The following is a 19,573-nucleotide window of genomic DNA, read 5'->3' on the forward strand; positions in this document are numbered from 1 at the left end:
AGGCTGAGTAGGAGAGGCCTGGCCCCATGGTGCCCAGCCCTTTTATGGCTTTTGTATTTAAAGATTATTAACACATTGGGCCGAGGATTTAGCTCAGTGGTTTTGCCGCCTGCTGCGCAAGCTCAAGGACCTGAGTTCGATCCCTGGTACAAAAAAAAAAACAAAAAAAAAAAAAAAACGGGGGGGGGGCAGGCATTTAACTCAGTGGTTCCGGCGCCTGCCACGCAAGTGCAAGGTCCTGAGTTCAATCCCTGGTACAAAAAAAAAAAAAAAAAAAGAATTATTAACACATGAGGTTAATAAAACATTTCAAAGAATTCAGAGAATAATAAGGAATTATATTACCATAAGCCATAATAATCACAAAAGCCATTGTATCGGCTTAACACAACAAAGATTTGTTTCTTGCTCATACTATACATGAGTTGTGAACCTTCAGGGCCTTTGCTCCACACAGTCGCTCAAGTTGACAGGCTCCACCAGCTTGAGCTGTGCCATCTGGAATGTGTGCTCTCTTTATTCCCTCTGGCAGAGAAAGAGAATACTGAGAGGTGGCTTGTCTTTGCTTACATACTTTGGTCACATGGGCCCACCTAAACTGTAAGGATCTGGGAACCAAAATCCTCCATGGACCAAGATGCAGAAAATAGCAGGTATGCATAAGTGCTGTAATACTACATTAAGAGAAAAGTAAAAATCACCTATTCCCCTACTTTGAGATAACCTCTACTTGCTGACTTCTGCCCAGCTGCATTGACCTTCCGTATGGACAATCTTAGGTTTGGATTGCTGGAAATGACACTTGTCTGTCAGATCATTGGCTGTCTGTTGTGTTCTACCTTTGCAACTCCTTTATGAGATTTTCTGTATGTAAGTAATACTAGGGAGAGGGCAAATCAAGAATCCCATGTTAACTTCCATGACAACATGGAAATTTCAATTTTTTAAAAGCTTGCTTTAGAAAATCTCTAGAAAGATAGACAAGTCAACTGGTTTCAGTAGTTGTATCTATGAAAGAAACCTCGACTAGACAGCAGTGGACAAGATGGGTAATTTTCACTCTACATACTTCTGTAACTCCAGGTATGTTGTAAATAGGGGGGAGGGCTAAGGGGGATAGAATCCAGGGGTGCTGTACCACTAAGTTACATCCCTAGTCCTTTTTATATATCGAATCTAATTATACTATATGAATAATGAATATAGAATATCTATCCCTTATCAGAGTTGAGTGGTATCTTATTTTTCACTGAATTTGAATACATATCAAACAATCACATTTTAAAGAGTTTATATTTACCTTTTAGAGGAATAAAATTATCCATATGGATAGTTCATCATGGTTTCCTATGTCAGTAATAAACACAATCAATCTAATTTGAGATGGTGCTTTTTTAGAAAGTTCTTTTAAGTGTGTAAATTGGGTCCCTTTTTGTATTTCCACTTGTGAGTTGAGCCATAATTGTGGCTTACTGGAGCACATGAGCTTTGAAATCAGACCTGAGGTTGAACTCAACTCCAAAGCTTACCTAGGGAAGTGTGCTTATTAACTCCAAGGCTGTTTGCTCATGAGGACAGAGAACATATATTTTTCATGATTGTTATAAAGACTAAATAAAAGGTATGTGAAACCCCTAACAACACTAAAAATTTTTTCTTTCACAGGCTCTTACCATTCATCACGCTTACAAAAACAGGTGTAGCACTAATTCCATTTTCTATACAACAGGCCAGAATATTATTGTGAGCCATGTTCATCTTCCCATCATGTTTAGTCCACATGGTTTCATCAAACTTTTCTAAGACTGCACATGAGATTGCACAACAGTTTTCTAGTTTTGGTTATAAAGTATCTGAAGTTACCCTTTTTACCGCCCAGCTCTCATGAATGTGCAGAGGAACTTTCCAGAAGCTACATGATGCATGGGATATCCTGTTTAAATGTAGATGAAAATTTAGCTATCTGCTATTAAGCCAGACACTAAGGCAATTTGGAAAATGTGAAACAAGGCCTCTTCACTAAAATGTTTTGATTAGAAAAATACAGTAATTTTTCTTTAAAAACATTATTTAGCATATGACAAGTGTCAAAGGATCTTGAAACCAAACAGTTTGAAAACCACTAGTTTAGACACTCAACCCTGGCAGTAAAACCTGCAATGTAAAGCAGGATTTCTTTAAACAGATTTCATATTTTATATACCCATTGCTCAGTCTTTGATGGACTCTGAATCTAAATATCCTCTGCCTTCCTTTTGCTGGAAATTAAGAATGTAAGCAGTGAGTTACTGGCTTTAATCCCATAGAAGGTTACAGTTCTCAGCAGAGATCTGGAAACAGTAACACTGCATGGACTTCACTTACTAAGATGACTATTAATGATGGTTGTTTTTGTTTTCTGTCTTTCACACAGAGCTTACATAGCATTTTGGCATAGCAAAATGAAACGCAAGGAACCAACAGTGACATAATTAAAGGCAGCAAAATCAAAATAAAATAGGATCACTGGTTAGGAAGACTCTGGAGAGTAAGTATGATATATTGTTAATAATTAGTTGGGTTATAGCTGGGTGTGGTAGCACATGCCTATAATCTCAGCCACTCAGGAAGTTGAGGCAAGAGCATCATAAGTTCATGGCCAGCCTAGGGTAACTTAGCCAGACCCTGTCTCAAAATTTTAAAAGGGCTGGGGATGTAGCTCAGCATTCCTTGAGTTCAATCCCCAGTACTGCTTTTTAAAAAAGGAATTAATTGGGTTATAAGTGGAAAACAGAGGCTATGTCCGTGAAAACAAATTGTGGCTGCTCAGGCTCCTCTTACACTTTCAAACTGGGCCAGATCACAAAGCAAAGCCTGGATAATACAGATTCCTTGAAAAAGACTTCTACATTAACTTTTTAGGTTGCCTGTGAGTCATAGGAGTTGATTCTGAAGTAGTTAGAAATCATACAGGAACAAGACCACATTTTATAAATGTCTAAATCCTCTTAGTTACTCTGACCATTTTTCAAGGAAAATTGAGAACAGATAGCTTATCAGAGGATTTTTCTCTTCACCTAGGAGCCAGTTTAAAGAACAAAATATTGGAATTTGCAATACTGTAATTTGAATGTTTTTTGAGAGTAGAGTACATACATAAAATTAATCTCATCTAAGAAAGTTTTGATTGGTTTTCAAGATTGTGGTATTCAGGATCCGTTGTAAAATTTCCAGTCTACTTCCTTTTAATTGCCACCAGTTGCCTGTCTTACCTGGGTTTTTTCTTGAAGTTTTATGATTCTCTTACATCTTGCATTTCAAGCTTTTGATTCAGTCCTTTTCTGAAGAGGTTCTTGGTTAGTGCCTTGGTGACTGTAGCTGATTCTCTTCCTTCTCTGTGGACCTTTCTAAGCCCCCACAGGACACTAATCAGCTTTTCTGGCCTTCCAGTTCATGCCACATGTGAGGCAAGGATGACATGGAAATTTGGGGATCATCCCCTGGTTAGTCTAATTAGCCTTACTCATTTCATTTTGCTTAGAAGATGTAAAGCATAAAATCATCTGATACAGGTCATCCTTTTTTACTTCTTTTATCCTAGATACACTTAAAAGAACTGAGTTTTTATAAATATGACCACCCCCCCCCCTTTAAACCAGCACTAGCTTGTTTAAAACTAAGCCTGTTGTTTTCTTGGCCCAAACAGGACTCATCTGGTCATTCCATCTAGGCCTCCTCCAAGCAACACACCACTTGGCAGTCGTCAGATTGGCAGCTATGCCTCTGTGTCCTTGTACCACAAACCTGTGATGGAACTTTTTCAGATAAGGTCAAGTTAAACTATAGTATGTGTGAGTATAGAAAAAAAAAACTTGAATGTAAGAAGATACTTGACTGGTTCTTTTATATCTATATTTATGGAAATACCATGTTTTATAACTTTACACATAGATGTATATAAACAGATTATCTAAATGCCTTCCTGAATTTATGACAGAATGGAGCAAGAATTTTTTTTTTTGGTACCGGGGATCGAACTCAGAACCAGAGCTAAATCCCTGGCCCTGTGACAGAATGGATATAGTCCCTTGAGAATAAGGATCCACACTGTCAACAATCTGATAGCCTTCTCTCACTGATTCCTTTACTTTCACTCTCTTCACTATCCCTTTGCTGTTATGTAATCATCAGTGACACACTTTTAGGAAAATTCATTTATTTTTACTTTTCAAATGCAGTATTTCCTTATTTCTGTAAAATATAGTAAATGCAGAAAAACCTCCAAGTATAATTTTACCATGTATAATTTTTTTTTCCTTTGTATTTTTTTTTATTATTAAATTCTTTCATTGGTACATTGTAGGTATACAACACAATTACATTTCTCATTGGGAATTGTACCTTTACATAATGCATCTTGGTTCTTATTTTATAACCTACATTTCACTTAACATATTGTGCAAATTTATCGATTTTTTTTCTGGTACTAGACATCACAGCCAGGGCCTCACTCATACTAGTCAACAGCTTTACATCCCCTCCCTTTTCATTTTGACACAGCATCTCACTAAGTTGTCCAGGCTGGCCTTAAACTCGTGGTCCTCCTGCCTCAGCCTCCAAAGCATCTTGGATTTACAGGTGTGGAGTACCATCACCAGCTGACATTTTTTAACATATAAAAAATTCACAAGGATTAAATTTAAGAAGTATTGGCCTGGGGATTTAGCTCAGTGGTGCACCGCCTGCCTGACTTGCAGGCGCAAAGTCCTAAGTTCGATCCCCAATACCAAAAAAAAAATTTTTTTAATTAGTATTTTAAAAGTACAGTTTGCCGTAGAAAACTGTCTTCCTATCTTGAGAAACATTTTTAATAGCTACATAATAGTATATCATAATGATGTACCATGTATTTCATTTAACCCATCTCCAATTGTTAACATTTGTGGTTAGGTTTGTTATGAGGTTTTGTTTTTTGGGGGGGATTTATACTGATTGAATAGTATTACAGGAATACCATTGAGTACACCGTTTTTTTTTTTTTAAAGGATAAAATTTCTTGAATCTCTGTCCATCTTTTCCTGACTTCTTCCTCTCTCCTTTCAAAATCCCTTTTCCCTGTTTTCAAATGCTTTTATTATTCAAGCCTCAATTCCTGCTCCTTTGCCTTTACCTACCCCCTCCTTCAGGTGCTGTCTTTCTTCTTTCTCTGTAGTCTCCCTCAGGTGCCATACCTGAAAGATCATACCCAGAAGGTAAATCCTTATCCTTTTTCTGTTATTTTCAGCTGAATCATCTATTTTCCTTTTATTTATTTATTTTTTTGTGATAACGGGGATTGAACCCTGGACGTTGTCCTTGCAAGGCAGGCATGGTGCCATTGAGCTAAATCCCTGGCCCTATTTTCCATTTCTGAGCTTGAAAGATTTCATCCTTTTTTTTTAAAACAGGCTCTCACTATGTAGTTCAGGCTGGCCTTGAACTCACTATATAGCCTAGGCTGGCCTTGAACTCTTGGCGATCTTCCTGCCTCAGCCTTCCAAGAGCTGGGATTACAGGCATTCACCACCACATCTGGCTCAAAGATTTCATTTTGATGATGATTGTGCACCTAAAAAAATTTGAAAACTGATGTGTTAAAGGACCCATAAGGATAGCCTCTAAATTTCACTGGGAAAAAGACAAAAAGTAGGTAATACTGTTGAAAGTCAAAGTGGAACTGGGTTGAAAACTATCAGTGATTGTTTTTAGTATTACTATGGGACATTATTCTAGGCATGTGTTGTGGTTTTAGTAGATTAATATTTCTTCAAGATGTTAAAATTTATACTTAACATAGGAATTAGTCACATATATAACATTTTGGTTTAAAAATCTAAGAGTTCTGTACTTAATACATTAATTCTTGATGTTCTATATGAGAAATACAATTTTTATTTATATAATTTGTGAGAAATGACTGAAATAGATTTTGACAATAGAGGTGCATGCTTTGTAAAACAGGTGGCATCAAGATAACATCAGATTTTTTCATTTTTTTGCAGGAACGGAAAATAAAGTGAAGCAGTGTTTTATCATGTATTTTCCAGCAAGTCTTCTTGAAATGTAAAAATATGACATCTTTTTCTTCAGACAGATGCTCTTTTCAGAACCAGTTACATCAAACGAATCAGCCTCTAGATGCTACTTTTCTGTTGTTCTTGATCGTACTTGGGAAAATATTACTAAATATCCTCACACTAGGAACGAGAAGAAAAAACAGCTATCAAAATTTTATGGAATGTTTTTGTGTTTCATTAGCATTTGTTGATTTTTTATTTTTGGTAAGCATTTCCATTATATCCTATTTCAGGGATTTTGTACTTTTAGGTATTAGGTTTACTAAATACCATATCTGTCTCTTTGCGCAAATTATTTCCTTTACTTATGGCTTTTTGCATTATCCAGTCTTATTAGTATCTTGTATAGATTATTGCCTGAATTTCTCTAAACTCACCAAGCTATCATCTAAATGTCAGAAGGCGTTTTATTTCTTTGCAGTAATTTTGATTTGGATTTCAGTCCTTGCTTATGTTTTGGGAGAACCAGTTACCTACCAAAGCCTGAAGGCGCAGAGTATTTCTTACCAATGTCCTGTCTATGTCAGCATTCAGAGTTACTGCCTGTCACTTTCCATGATGATAATTTTATTTATGGCTTTTATAACCTCTTGGTTAGAAGTTATTACCTTGGTACAGGCTATTCAAATAACTTCCTATATGAATGAGCCTATCTTGTATTTTCCTTCCTCATCCCTCCCTAGTTACACTGTAAACTCTAAAAGAACACTCTTGCCCAAGCTCATTGTCTGTTTTCTTGGTACCTGGTTACCATTTGTACTGCTTCAGGTATTCATTCTTTTACTTAAAGTACAGATTCCTGCATATATTGAGTTGAACATTCCCTGGTTGTACTTTGTCAATAGTTTTCTCATTGCCACCATTTGTTGGTTTAATTGTCACAAGCTTTATTTAAAAAATACCTCATTACCCATAGATCCATTTGTCAACTGGAAATGCTGCTTCATTCCACTTACAATGCATAATTTTGGACAGATTGAAAAGCCGATATCAATAATAATTTGTTAATATGTTACCATCTTAAAACTAAACCCATTACAATAAAATCATGATCTTAGAAACAGGAAAGAATGGTGACTCAGGACATACCAAAAAGTAGCATTAAAAATTGAAGCTCTTTTTCCCCTCTAACCATTTATACTTTTCCAGCATACTTTTGGGCTTATGATATCGTTTATTAAATGTTTTCTTTTAAAAGCAAGAAGTTCTTATGCCTATTCAGGACTACCGTATAAATAAATTTGTTATTAATACAAAAGTGAAATAAGTCAACATTTGATGTTTTTTGTTGCCCAAAAAAACTGGATACAAAATGTTATATAAATCTGAGATTTCACCAACTTTAAAATATGAATTTAAACATTTTAATCATATTTAAAAATAAAAACCATTTTCTTAAAATGGTGTGGTATAAACTTTAAGAGGAAGATTAGCTCATTTAAAATTTAGCTGATTTTCTAAAATATGAAAATATTTGTGGAAGAAGAGAGTTTCATTTGCTCACCCTGTGGAAATGGGAGTAGTGAGTAGGTTATCTTTCCATGACATACTGGATTTATTTTTAGTTTCATGTCACATAATTGCTTATCAAATCACAACCATACTAGTACTTTATCACACTGTAAAAGCAAAACAGTTTCTCAGCTGTGAGACTGAGATTAGGGGCTGGTTAATTATTTGTTGTGGGGGGCTGCTCTGTGCACTGTAGGGTGACTAGCGACATCCAACATCCCTGCCTTTTGTCTCGATGCTAGTAGCACCTCCTTCCCCAGCAATGACAGTCAAAATGTCTCCACACATTATCAAACCTCACCTGGTGGGTGAGCATAACTGGCCAAGTTAAGAACCACTGGAGTAAAACAATGAGTGGCAGAATGATCTGATCATTTTATGAATCAAGCTATGTAGATATTTTGATCTAGTCACCACTTAACAGATACTAAAATATATTGTTTAAATCTAAAACTAGCACTTTCAAAATGGTGTTTTGTTTTTGTTTTGGGGATTGAACCCAGGGCCTTCACACTGAGCTGCATCCCTAGCCCCTTTTTTATTTTTTGAGACAGGGTCTCACTTGGTTTGGTTGAGCCTTGGTTGGGCTGGAACTTGTGATCTGACTTAGCTTCCCAAGTAGCTGGGACTACAGGTGTGTGCCACCATTCCCATCTCTGGTGCCTTTTATCTTTATAGTAAAATGTTTTTACACTATGATGTTATGCTTATTTATGTGTGTATATGTCATAACCTGTCCCTACACGTTATATATAGATATATTCATAATGTCATTTGTGACCCACAAAAATTGAGTTCATGATCCACAAATAAATTAATTTCCATTATTTTGTAAATGTCGTAAAGCAAGTGCTATGGAGCACAAAGAATAGCAAAGACATGGGAAGGTATTTGTAGGCACTGTTGTATGTATTTTATATAGTTACTGATTTAATCCTTATAACTCTCATGTATACTATTATCACCTTCCTCTTACAGATAAAGAAATTAAAGCTTCAAAGTTAAGAAACTCACTAAAAGTCTACATAGCTAGTCACTGAGGGTTGAGAAAGGGTGAGATTCAAACTCAGAAGTCTGGCTCCAGAGTTCATGCTCTACCACTGTGATACACTACTCTTCATTAATCCCATTCATTGTTTTTTGAAAGAACAGTTTGTTTCAGTCAAATGTGAAAAATGTTTCCTATTTTTCACCTAAAAATGCACAACCCCCATGAACATTTTAAGGATTTGTGATCCCATAGAGAAGAAAACCATTTGCTTGTGCACACAGTCTCTTTAGTTAGCACTAGCCACCTAGGACAAATCAAAAAATGTTGCTGGGTAATTAAGAATTCTTTGAGTTGTAAGTGTAGGTTGAGCAGCATCTCTAATCAAAAATGCTCTGAAATCTGAAATTAAAAAAAAATTTTTTTTTTGGTACCGGAGATCGAACTCGGGTCCTTGTGCTTGAGAGGCAGGCGGTGGAACCACTGAGTTAAATCCCAGGCCCTTGAAATTTTTAAAATGTTGACACTAAAAAGTTTTGAATTTTGGAGGTTTTTGGATAGGAGGTCCTCAGTTGGTAAAGTTTATGCAGATACTCAACTCTGGAAAACTTGAGATCTGAAAATTTATGGTATTAAGCACTTCAGGTAAGTGCTGACACAATGTGGTAAAACAGAGTTCTAGAAAAACCTCGAGGATGTCAGCTTTTGTTTGCCCACGTGGTGGGCCTTCTGGCTGCCCAGGGCCCAGCATTTTTATTCCAGTTCACAGCACCTCTTAGCTTTAGATACAAAGTCCCAGGAAATGACCAGTGTGACAAATGGTGGCCACAGCAGGTTCTGATAAAAGAAGACACTCCAAGGGAGAGAGGCATCCACTATACTGCATAGTAACATACTAAAAAACAGAGAAAATAGGAATAGAAATCACACTGCTTTATAAAATAAGCAAACAGCTGTGTCCAAAGTTCAGTAGAAGTAAACCTGTAGTCAACTGAACAACAGGGTGTGTTTAAACCTTTTGAAGGTCTACACCTGGCCCCCTTTATTTCACTCTTTACTCTGAATGCCTTATCTTCCAACTGGCCATACTGTGAAAATGGAATATTTTAAAATATAGTGAACTTGATTAGTAGCAACTTTAACACTTTGTGGATTTTAAGTCAGGATAATTTATAACTTTCAAATCCCTCATTAAGCTTTTTGTTTACTTAAATTTCTGCGCATCTCATAAACCTAAAAGGAAAAAAAATTCAACAGACCAGCCAAATGGAAGAGGCTTTTATTTGTAAAGAACTTACATCTAGTCTACAATATATTATTGTATATAAACAATATAAATAAATGATCCTGTAGGCCCACTCGTCTTCCATCCAGACCCATGTGAAGCAATGTTACAACAATATTCTGTGTGAAAATGTGCAGGTAACAAAGGTGCAATTACAAGCAAGTTTAAGCAGCAGAGCATAAGGTGCTTTCAATTAATGTTGCCATCAACAAACATTTGAATGCTCAGTTTTACTTCACTGAATAGACACAACGAATAGGAAAATCTAAAATTCATAACCATGCTATTTGTTAATATGAAAGTGCTTTCTCTTTTTTAAAAAAATACACCAAATGAACACTTTTTACATAAATCATGGTGTGCTCTTATAATGCAAAATTAACTTCATTTTCAGGCTATACATTTAAAAACTTTAGCCACAGAGACTAGTCTAGGAATTCTAATTCTAAGAGTGCAAAAACTATTTCATTTCCTGTAAGGAGGACTCTAATACAATAGCCAATGTAAAGAATACACTCTATATAATCTCAACATTTTGGTTCCTGTAAAGATAAAGTTCTTTCCCTTGGTGATTCTTTGTTCATCCTGGGTGGATCATTTTTTGAGGTTTAATAATATGAAAGTCTTTCTTATTTATTTATTGGTTGACAGTCAAGATCTCACCATGTAATTTAGACTAGCCTTGAACTCACTATGTAGCTGAAGCTGGCCTTGAACGCATGGTGATCCTCCCGCCTCAGCCTCTCAAATGCTGGGATTGAAAGTTCTATTTTAGAACAATGGGAGGAAACAAAAGGAAGAATGAAAAAAATTGATGTGCTTGAATCATCAAAAATTTGAAAAAGCTTACCACAACAATTTGCCTTTGTTAACAACTACAGAAGTTTTTAAAGCAAAAAGAAAATTTCTAATTTAAGGCTTAAATACAAGGTGTGATTGAAATATATGGTGAATATTTAAATTTTGAAATATTTATTATAGTAAATATCCTTGCCATTAATCCCCCTCAAACTACTCCCCTTTGCTTCAAACCCACTTACCCCAGCATTCTTGCTACTTTCTGAAGCAGTTTAGGAAGTTCTCTTTTGTGTCTTATGAGGTGTTATTAAAAATAAGGTGAATGATGCCACTGAGTGCTATCCAACAGTGTCAGGCTGGTAAAAACATTGTGGTATGTCCTCATTCACCAGATTTGGCATCATGCAACTTAATGGCTGTTTCCCAAAGTCAAAATGAACATGAGAAGTAAACATTTTTAATTGAGTCAGAGGCAGCCATAACAATGCAACTAAAAACACTCATGACAGGACTTCCAAACTGCTTCAGAAAGTGGCAAGAATGATGGGATAAGTATGTTTGAAGTGAGGAGTATTCTGAGGGGGATTAATGGCAATGTGTCTTTAACAAATTTAAAAGAAAAAATTCACTAATTTTTTATCATGCCGCAATTCACTACTGTCAATATCTGTCCCTGTACACTGCTGTCCACAATAGCCAATCTTCACTACAGGCATAATCCTTACCTTGAGGATAGGTTTTGGAACTCACTCTTTTTCCTCTTATGGAAAAAACAAGACAAATCATTTAAATGAAGCGACTAGGAATCTAGTCAAACAACCTGGAAATTATATGTCCAAAATTACCACCTTTGTACTCAACTGACTTCAAAATTTAAGAACACATATACAAAAAATATGCAATAGATATTTTAACAGCATAATATGCAATAGATATTTTAACAGCATAATTTGAATAAAATATGTGAAAAAACAAGTATAACTTAATTAAAACATTAAAAATAATTTTTAACCAGTACCACAGAACAATTTATAAAACCTAGGTTGTCTGGCAATTTAGATGTCAGTGTTCCTGTTTCAATTGGTTTGAAAGAGTCTAGATTCTAATCCCACTTATTTGGATATTTTCCTGCTTCAACTGCAACTATGAATGTAAAAGTTTTTAAATATATTTTCATGAATGTTAGTATCAACCGATATTAATATTTAAAGCTAGAAATTACAATGTGGTTTTGAATCCTAGAGTGACAAAGGAATTTTACCCCATTAATAACTGATTCTCCCTTTCAATGTTTACTCTCTGAATACTTGTGAATTCAAGCAATGGTTTTAACAGTTCTGCATTTTAAAGGGCACCCTTGTATTATGCAATACGTACTATAATTGATTCTTACATAGCTTTAAAAGGTGGTGATCTTAAAATATAAAATTTTTGTGTAATCACACAAAAGGCCTGTTCTAGTGATTTCCTTTGAGATTTTTCAGTTTTCAAAAATTGCCTACACTTATGCTCGCTTTGGCAGTATACATTCTAAAAACTGCTACACTGCCAATAATGGTTAAAGCTTTTGCAGTTAAAAATGTACAATAAATCAATGTCAACTTTTTTTGTCCTGTCACACACCCTGCATATCAACAACGCTGAAACATACTCAAGGGTCAAAATAATGCTATGAAATATTGGCTCTCTCAAGAGTTTCAAAATGTAAGTTATTAATGTTAAGTGATCTTAATTTTGTAATCTATCAAGAATATGGTCTATTGATGTGTAGTATATGAAATGTGTTACAGGAATTAGGGTGTGATTCAGACCCTTTGACTGTCATCTGGTCTAATTCTTTACCTAATGCAATAAAACATTCCTTCTCAGTTCCAAATTAGTCTGTACATAGTATTATGTTTAAGCTAAAATGAATTTTGTTTGGGATGACTTTACTTGTTAGTTTCTTAATCATATATACCACACATGATATGAGCATTCAAATTATTTGTTAAATGGATATCTAACTATAACAATACTCATGTTCATGTGTTCCATGGTTAACCAACAGGTAGCATTTAGAAAAAGGTTATCATTTGCTTATCTGTGTGAATTTTCTACCTCAATCCTTAAGAGAATAAATACTATAAAGTGACCCAGGAAATGGATGCTTAATAATTTTTTAGCAAAAGCTCTTAAGTATAAAACCATTAAAAAGCAAAAGAGAAGAGTAGATGCAGCTTTTAAAAAACTCCATTATGTGGCCTAGCATCACAACTGCAGAACTGGGAGAGACCAAGATGCTTTAAGCCAAAATGCACATTTTGAGTAGTGCAGGCACAATACTGTATGTTCAGAAGATTACATAATCGCCCAAGGTGTCACACAACTAATTAACCAACGAAATGAGGTGAAGATCCAGTCTCCAGCCCAGTGTGATGTGTCTTCACTCATCATGTTAATTCAATGAGACTACCTGGTACAACTGACAGAGATTATTTACTCATTTTTTAAAAAACTCAAAGTGAATATTTTAAAGACAACCACAACAAAGGCCCTGCACAGGGAAGCTGCCTTGAAGACACAGAAGGGAGGGCATGGACTCGCCAGATGGTTTCCTCTGGAATGTGATGGTAATTACATCAGTGCCTTACAAAACAGCTTTGTCATGGTGTGATTCTAAAGTTAAATATGTGCTAAAAAGTGCAAAACTTTGGAAACTTTTTCCAAAAACAGTAATGTAATAAACTTTTGAAAAAATGGCTTGTATTGCTGTTATGAAGGAAATCATACAGTGATACATTATACGAATTTCTAACAAAAGGTATGCTCCCCAGTTTTTTAAAGATGTACAGCTTCACAGGTTTAAGTTTTAGTAAGATGGTATATTGACTTCCTAATACTGTATTTGTGCTTATCTAAATTGAATCACAGTCTTTGAGATGAAATTGAATACTCTAGATTTACAAAATACCAGTATTAATGAATGTAGGTTACATCATTCATGGTATGATCCATACTGCTTTGCACCTAAGAAATAGAGGTATGTTTGTGTTTTCTGAAATTGGGACTAGTAAAGAGAAACCCTATAGCTCTTAGTCACCCAATCCTCAAACTGAGACACAACCTAATCTTTCTTTATAATAGTTGGTTCAAATGTGGGACCTGAAAATAGAAACTATTCTCTATAATTTTGGACATAAGAGCCTTTGAATTTTTGACAAATTATTCTCCAATTGTAATAGCTGTCATCTTCAAAAATTAAAAAATCACTAACTTATGTGTCACTGGTACTATTAATATCTGTGTTCCTAAGGTCAGGGTTAATTGGCAAAGTAATTACCAAATTTTAAACAAATTTTATTCAGGTAAATCTTGACAAATTATAGGAGTTGGGAACATAATTTAGGGGTTGAGAGATCCTGCGCTCAATCCCCAGCACCACCAAACAGACAAAAGACCCTAAACTTGTGCATTACCATAATGGGAACCCAACAATTACAATTATTTTGAACTGCTGATGAAAGTCATATCTATACTACATGATTTCACTTAATTGTGCTATCATCTTGGGTCTGGAATACTTTTTGTCTTCCTATATGTCTCCTCCAATTCCCACTTTCCCTCCCAGAAATCCTTCTAAAGGACAGAGCTAGTTACATACATGGTACACCAGAAACAGACTGAGCAAACATGTACATAGCTGGGCCAGTTTCTACTACCCAAAGATTTCACTGAAACGTGACTGCTAGACACCATTTTAGAAAAGGTGCCAAGGCTGCTTCCCTCCTTAAAATTAGCCTCATTACAAAATCTCCAGGATTTTTCAGATAAAAGTCTCCCAAAGAAAAGTTTTCATTCATGCAGCTCTGGGAGCTGAAAGCAACTTTATAGGAGGAAGTGAGGTGGGACCCTTTAATGCCATTAGCTAACACAGTGCCAGTGCGCAGCATGTGTTTCTGTCATTCATCAAGAATGAGCGTCTTCAAATTAGAACCAGGCTATTCTGGTTGAAAATATATCTAAAACATTTTAGCAGTGTTTCCAAGTCAGAGATTTATCTACTGGACAGAGCTCTAAGGTCAGGTTCATTAACATGTATCTATAATAGTTTATTCTTTCCAAGATTGTTTAAACACATGAAAACACAGCCTAAGACTATGTGACTCTATTGCATCCCTAATATACCTGTGGCATGGTGGTACCAAAATCCTGCAAATGTAAACACTGGACTTTAAAATATGTAACTGAGGCCCAGGATTTAGCTCAGTGGTTCTGCCGCTTGCCTCGCAAGCGCAAGGACCCAAGTTTGATCCCCGGTACCAAAAAAAAAAAAAAATGTAATTGAACAAGCCAGTGAGAGAGGGGGCACTATGACAAATTTCAGTCCACGGGTTGTATTCTGAATAGATGTCTGATTTGCAATTCTATACTTAATATATGAAGATAGAATGTCAAAAATTATTCAAACCAGGGCCGGGGATTTAGCTCAGTGGTTTCGCCGCCTACTGCGCAAGACCAAGGACCCAAGTTCGATTCCCGGTACCAAAAAAAAAAAAAAAATTCTTCAAACCATGGTCACAATACTTGTTTCATACAAGTTAATGAGTGTTGCTGGGGATTTAGCTCAATGGCACCATGCCTGCCTTGCAGGCACAAAGTCCTGAGTTCAATCCCTGGTACAAAAAAAAAAAAAGTCATGAGTATTTCAATACACCAGAAAGCAAAAATAAACAGTGGGATAACCTAAAAAAAAAATCATTTCTATTTTAAGATAGGTAAAATGTGAATATTAAAATCAAAAGTGCAGAAAGTTTTTCAGTGCTGAAGTGAGCTAAACAAGTTGCAGGTCTCCTTGTCTGCCTCATTCCCATTCTCAAGTCAAGCACTAACATTTCTTTCCTCATGTTCTACCTTCTCTGTTCCTCAGTGATGGCCCTTCAATGGAGACTTAAAAAAAAATTCTGTTTAGAGGATTCCACAACAAATTTCAAAGAGTTATATGCCACTAGAAAGATGACAGGTTTGGGGACAGTCTGTCCCATGCTAAACTGATTATATTAGAGCTGCCTTAGCTGTGTCTTACACATGACTATGCAAGGGTTGATAAACAGTAATGTCATACAAAAATACTTTTACAAACCAGTTCTCACAGCTTATTTACTTTCCTAGGAATACAAAGCTTAAAGCAAATAAAAATTGTGGTTTTCTCCCCAATGGGAAAAGAGTGCAACAGTTTAAAGTGAGGAAATGCAAATATATAGGTAGCAGAAATAGGAAAACCTCCCATGTTTCCTATCTGCTTGTCATTCTTTTTTCCCCCAAAGTCCTAAAACAGTAAAATGGAAGGAAATGAAATAGTAGCACTCTCCCTACCTATATCACATTGAAATGGTTCAAAGCTCAGAGGTGGACAGCCAGTGTTCCATTACATGTAACTGAAGCTTTGAAATTAAGGTAATTACATCATCTAGACAGATATAGGTGCATCAATGTTAGAACTATCAGTAGATGGTAAATGAACCACTTCCTCAAAAGAAATGATGTGAAACCAAGTGTATTTTCTAAGTATGTTATGAGTGGGGACAACAGAAGATCGGACGAGTTTTAAGATTTAGGAGTTCAAGGTGTTCTCCAGTAGAAATCCTTCTTATGATCATCTTCTAAATACTTAACACAGTGCTTGGCACAGGGGCTTAAGTACAGAAAAACTGATATTAGTACAGGAAGCTGATAAAAAGAAAACTTAGAACATAATTCAAAGTTAACACCTTAAAGGCTATAGATAAAACAGTAAAGAGAGAGAATCATTATTGCTAGGGGAGGCTATCCCTGAATAATCAGTTTTACCTACAATAAAGTTTTCATTTCAAGGGAGATTTTCCTCTGTGCCTCCTTCCTTCACATCTAGTGGGTAATCTCTTACAACTGCTTAGCCTATATATTCTGAAATTGCAAGGTGAGAGGAAAAGCATATGGCAATTCCATCATGATTAACTACTAATGAATGAAAACTGATTATAGAGTACTACCTTTCCTTGAAACTTTAATCCAGTAATTAAAAATGTGATACAAAGAAATATATAACATAGACTACAAGCTATTGTGGGTCTGGAACATGAGCCTTATATTACATTACACATTCTAATCCTACACATGACTATCAATAAACATCATTTTAAAAACGTTACTACACAAAGAATCCCACAAAGCATACATTCAAACAAGAGGCATCTAAAGATTAAAAAAATTACCCGCTGTATTTTTGTATAAAAATAATCAACATTTTCTAATGTACACAAAGCTGAAAGATAAATATCTGTGATGTCTTTAGTGACATCTTTTCTTTTTTTTTGGTACCGGATATCGAACTCGGGACCTTGTGCTTGCGAGGCAGGCAGCGGAACCACTGAGCTAAATCCCCGGCCCAGTGACATCTTTAATTTTGTACTAGCTCAACAAAATCTTTTAGAAAAGAACAGTGAAAAATGACTAAAACTCATGGACTCGTTTTGTCTTCACTTACTTAGTTCCTGTGGCCAAATATCAGTGTGTGTCCCTTCAATTATTAAAATATTTCAATCGTAAAGATACAAGAAATGATTAAAACAAAACCTTCATAATCTTCTTAAAAGCTTTTTTTTTTTTGGTACCAGGGATCGAACTTGGGTCCTTGCGCTTGCGAGACAGGCAGTGGAACCACTGAGCTGAGCTAAATCTCCAGGCCCTTAAAAACTTTTGATGTCCAGAACTGTAAAGCTCTCATACTCCCATGATTTTGTTTTAGTGTCCCAACTCTACAGAAAACTGTTCAGTGAAATAAAAATTTTTAAAAATTAGATATGATTATCCAAGAGAAATCACTCGGTAAGTGCTTTGCAGGAAGCATGCAAAGATTTAGTAAAGGAAAAAGGAATGTGCATGCTAGCTAGACTCAGCATATTCAATATTAGAAAAAAATATCCAAAGATCAATCACGCATCCACTGCAAAGTTTTCTGGCCAGAAAAAGATGTAATGAATTATCAGTGTAATTGTATTATGCCTTCTTCAGTGCAAAGGAGCACAGAGATAAGCAAGATAATATGAATCAGTAGTATCTGAGGGTCAAATTATTTATAAGCTAGTCTTTATTTTTAAGCCAATTTTATGTTTTCCCTCCTTTGTGTGTACATAATAAATTTGGAAAAATACTTCAGAACATTAATACTATCTAAATAATACTACCATTGTATATGTATTCCTTATTATGCCCCATCTTTTAAAACTCCCTTTGGGTGAAAAAGAGCAACATTTATCACTCCTTCCTCATCAGGGTTTTTCAACCTTGGCACTGTTGGCATTTTGGATCAGACAATTCCTTATAATGGAGGGCTGTCCTGTACATTGTGGGTTATTTAAGAATGTCTCTGGCTTCCTCCTACTAGATAGCAAGAGCAACCTCAAGCTGTGACAACCAAAATATTTCTAAATGTCTTCTGGAGAGCAAAACTGTCTTCCATTAAGAACTCTGCTTTAAGTCTGAAACAGAAACCAACTCTTGATCTCTAGATCAGTATTATTCATGCTAGTATACAATATTTTCTTAGAGACAAAGTATTTGTCTGAAAGATACGATTTTTAAAATTCAAACTGATGTTTCATTATGTATGATTCCATTATTGGACTCCTAAATTATTCAGTATCTTTATGACAATTTGTAGAAAATTAATAGGGTACAAAGAAGTATAAGAAAACTAAATTAAAAAAATGTAAATCATCAAATTACATTTAAAAGGATTCTTTATATTATGATAAAATCACTTCTAAAAAAATTATCTAGTATAACATGTTTCTTTGAAAAATACCATGGCCCTCTATAACAAGTCTTTCAATGTTGCATGTAACCTATAAAATTAATTTCACCAATGTTGACTAATTATGAAAATGTACAATGATTACATCTGTAGAAGAAATGTCAGCATTTGATGCAGAGATCTCAATGTGCTTGGCCATCCATCATAATAAATGTAGTATTTTAGGCCAAATTAGGCCTTTACCTTACAAGTCTGTTTAAGAAGAATAAAACTGGTGTTTTATCAAAGGCCCATGTGCCTGTTAAGACTCCTTCAGAGAGTTGATGCGTGCACAGATCTTTAGAGCTGGACCTAACTTAATATTCATTGCACTCATGAGATGGTCTTCTTTTAGCAAGAGAAGGGCCTGTCCATCAATCTCTTGTGCTCTGAACTCATCTGCAATATCCTGGCAGCCTGGAATTTGATCAGAAGAAGGAAGTTAGAATTAAACACGCAAGAATTAGACATTACTTCTAAAAGTCACATTTATGCTCTCACTGGATCTGAGAATGTGAAATACAAGCTGATTAACGAAATTTACTTATAGTATTCCATTGTTCACCCTCGGAAAAAGAGTATTTGTTCACATTCTGAAAATAAGAATTAATTTGAAATTAAGCTCAAGCAATTTACTTGGAATTCTTGCTCTAAAAAAATACTGTAGAGGGCCGGGGGTTTAGCTCAGTGGTTTCGCCGCCTCCTGCGCAAGTGCAAGGACCCAAGTTCGATCCCCGGTACCAAAAAAAAAAAATATTGTAGAAATAGTAAGTAAAAACATACAGCAATCTATCTATATATAACATTTCCCTCACAGAAAGGACTATGGTGTCACCTCAAAGCATCCCACAAATGCAGATTTGCATTAACCAATTATAGTTAATGAATTTATTTTTGGGTAATATGTCCTCCATACGTAGGTACAGAGAAATAAAATATAGTGCTCTGCCACATAAATAACAAGCTGGCATATTTTCTCAAGTATCAGAGTACCACTTTCATTATCATTTGTATTTTATGACCTTTACTGCCAGCCACTTCTAAAATATTTTTATTGTTCACTCAAGATTGCAGTATCAAGC

General features: G+C 35.4%; 2 protein-coding genes across 23 annotated transcripts in view; one reads left to right on the forward strand and one right to left on the reverse strand.

The window, feature by feature from the left end:
* Positions 1 to 12,554, forward strand: part of Gpr160 (G protein-coupled receptor 160) — a 38,834-nt gene extending 26,280 nt beyond the window's left edge. For 4 of the 12 annotated variants that reach the window (XM_087186505.1, XM_021254048.2, XM_087186507.1 and 1 more), the window contains 3 exons: positions 2,414 to 2,527; positions 3,686 to 3,830; positions 6,021 to 12,554. In XM_087186505.1, coding sequence (XP_087042631.1) covers positions 6,090 to 7,103 — 1,014 coding nt within the window. In that variant the 5' untranslated portion in view covers positions 2,414 to 2,527; positions 3,686 to 3,830; positions 6,021 to 6,089 and the 3' untranslated portion in view covers positions 7,104 to 12,554. Of the gene's footprint in view, positions 1 to 532; positions 654 to 2,413; positions 2,528 to 3,685; positions 3,831 to 5,426; positions 5,665 to 6,020 lie in introns of all 12 variants that reach the window. The other 8 variants (XM_087186508.1, XM_021254060.2, XM_021254065.2 and 5 more) reach the window with 7 other exon arrangements.
* Phc3 (polyhomeotic homolog 3) overlaps positions 9,859 to 19,573 on the reverse strand; it is a 114,258-nt gene continuing 104,543 nt past the window's right edge. For all 11 annotated transcript variants that reach the window (XR_002393038.2, XM_021254030.2, XM_021254033.2 and 8 more), the window contains one exon: positions 9,859 to 18,908. Coding sequence is in view for 10 of the 11 variants with exons in the window: in XM_021254030.2 (XP_021109689.1) it covers positions 18,754 to 18,908 (155 nt within the window). In the remaining variant the exon portion in view is untranslated. The remainder of the gene's footprint in view (positions 18,909 to 19,573) is intronic.

This window comes from Heterocephalus glaber, unplaced genomic scaffold (genome assembly GCF_053883595.1).
Source record: "Heterocephalus glaber isolate CG9 unplaced genomic scaffold, H.glaber_assembly_v1.0 deba00001504, whole genome shotgun sequence".
NCBI classification, from domain to species: Eukaryota; Metazoa; Chordata; class Mammalia; order Rodentia; family Bathyergidae; genus Heterocephalus; species Heterocephalus glaber.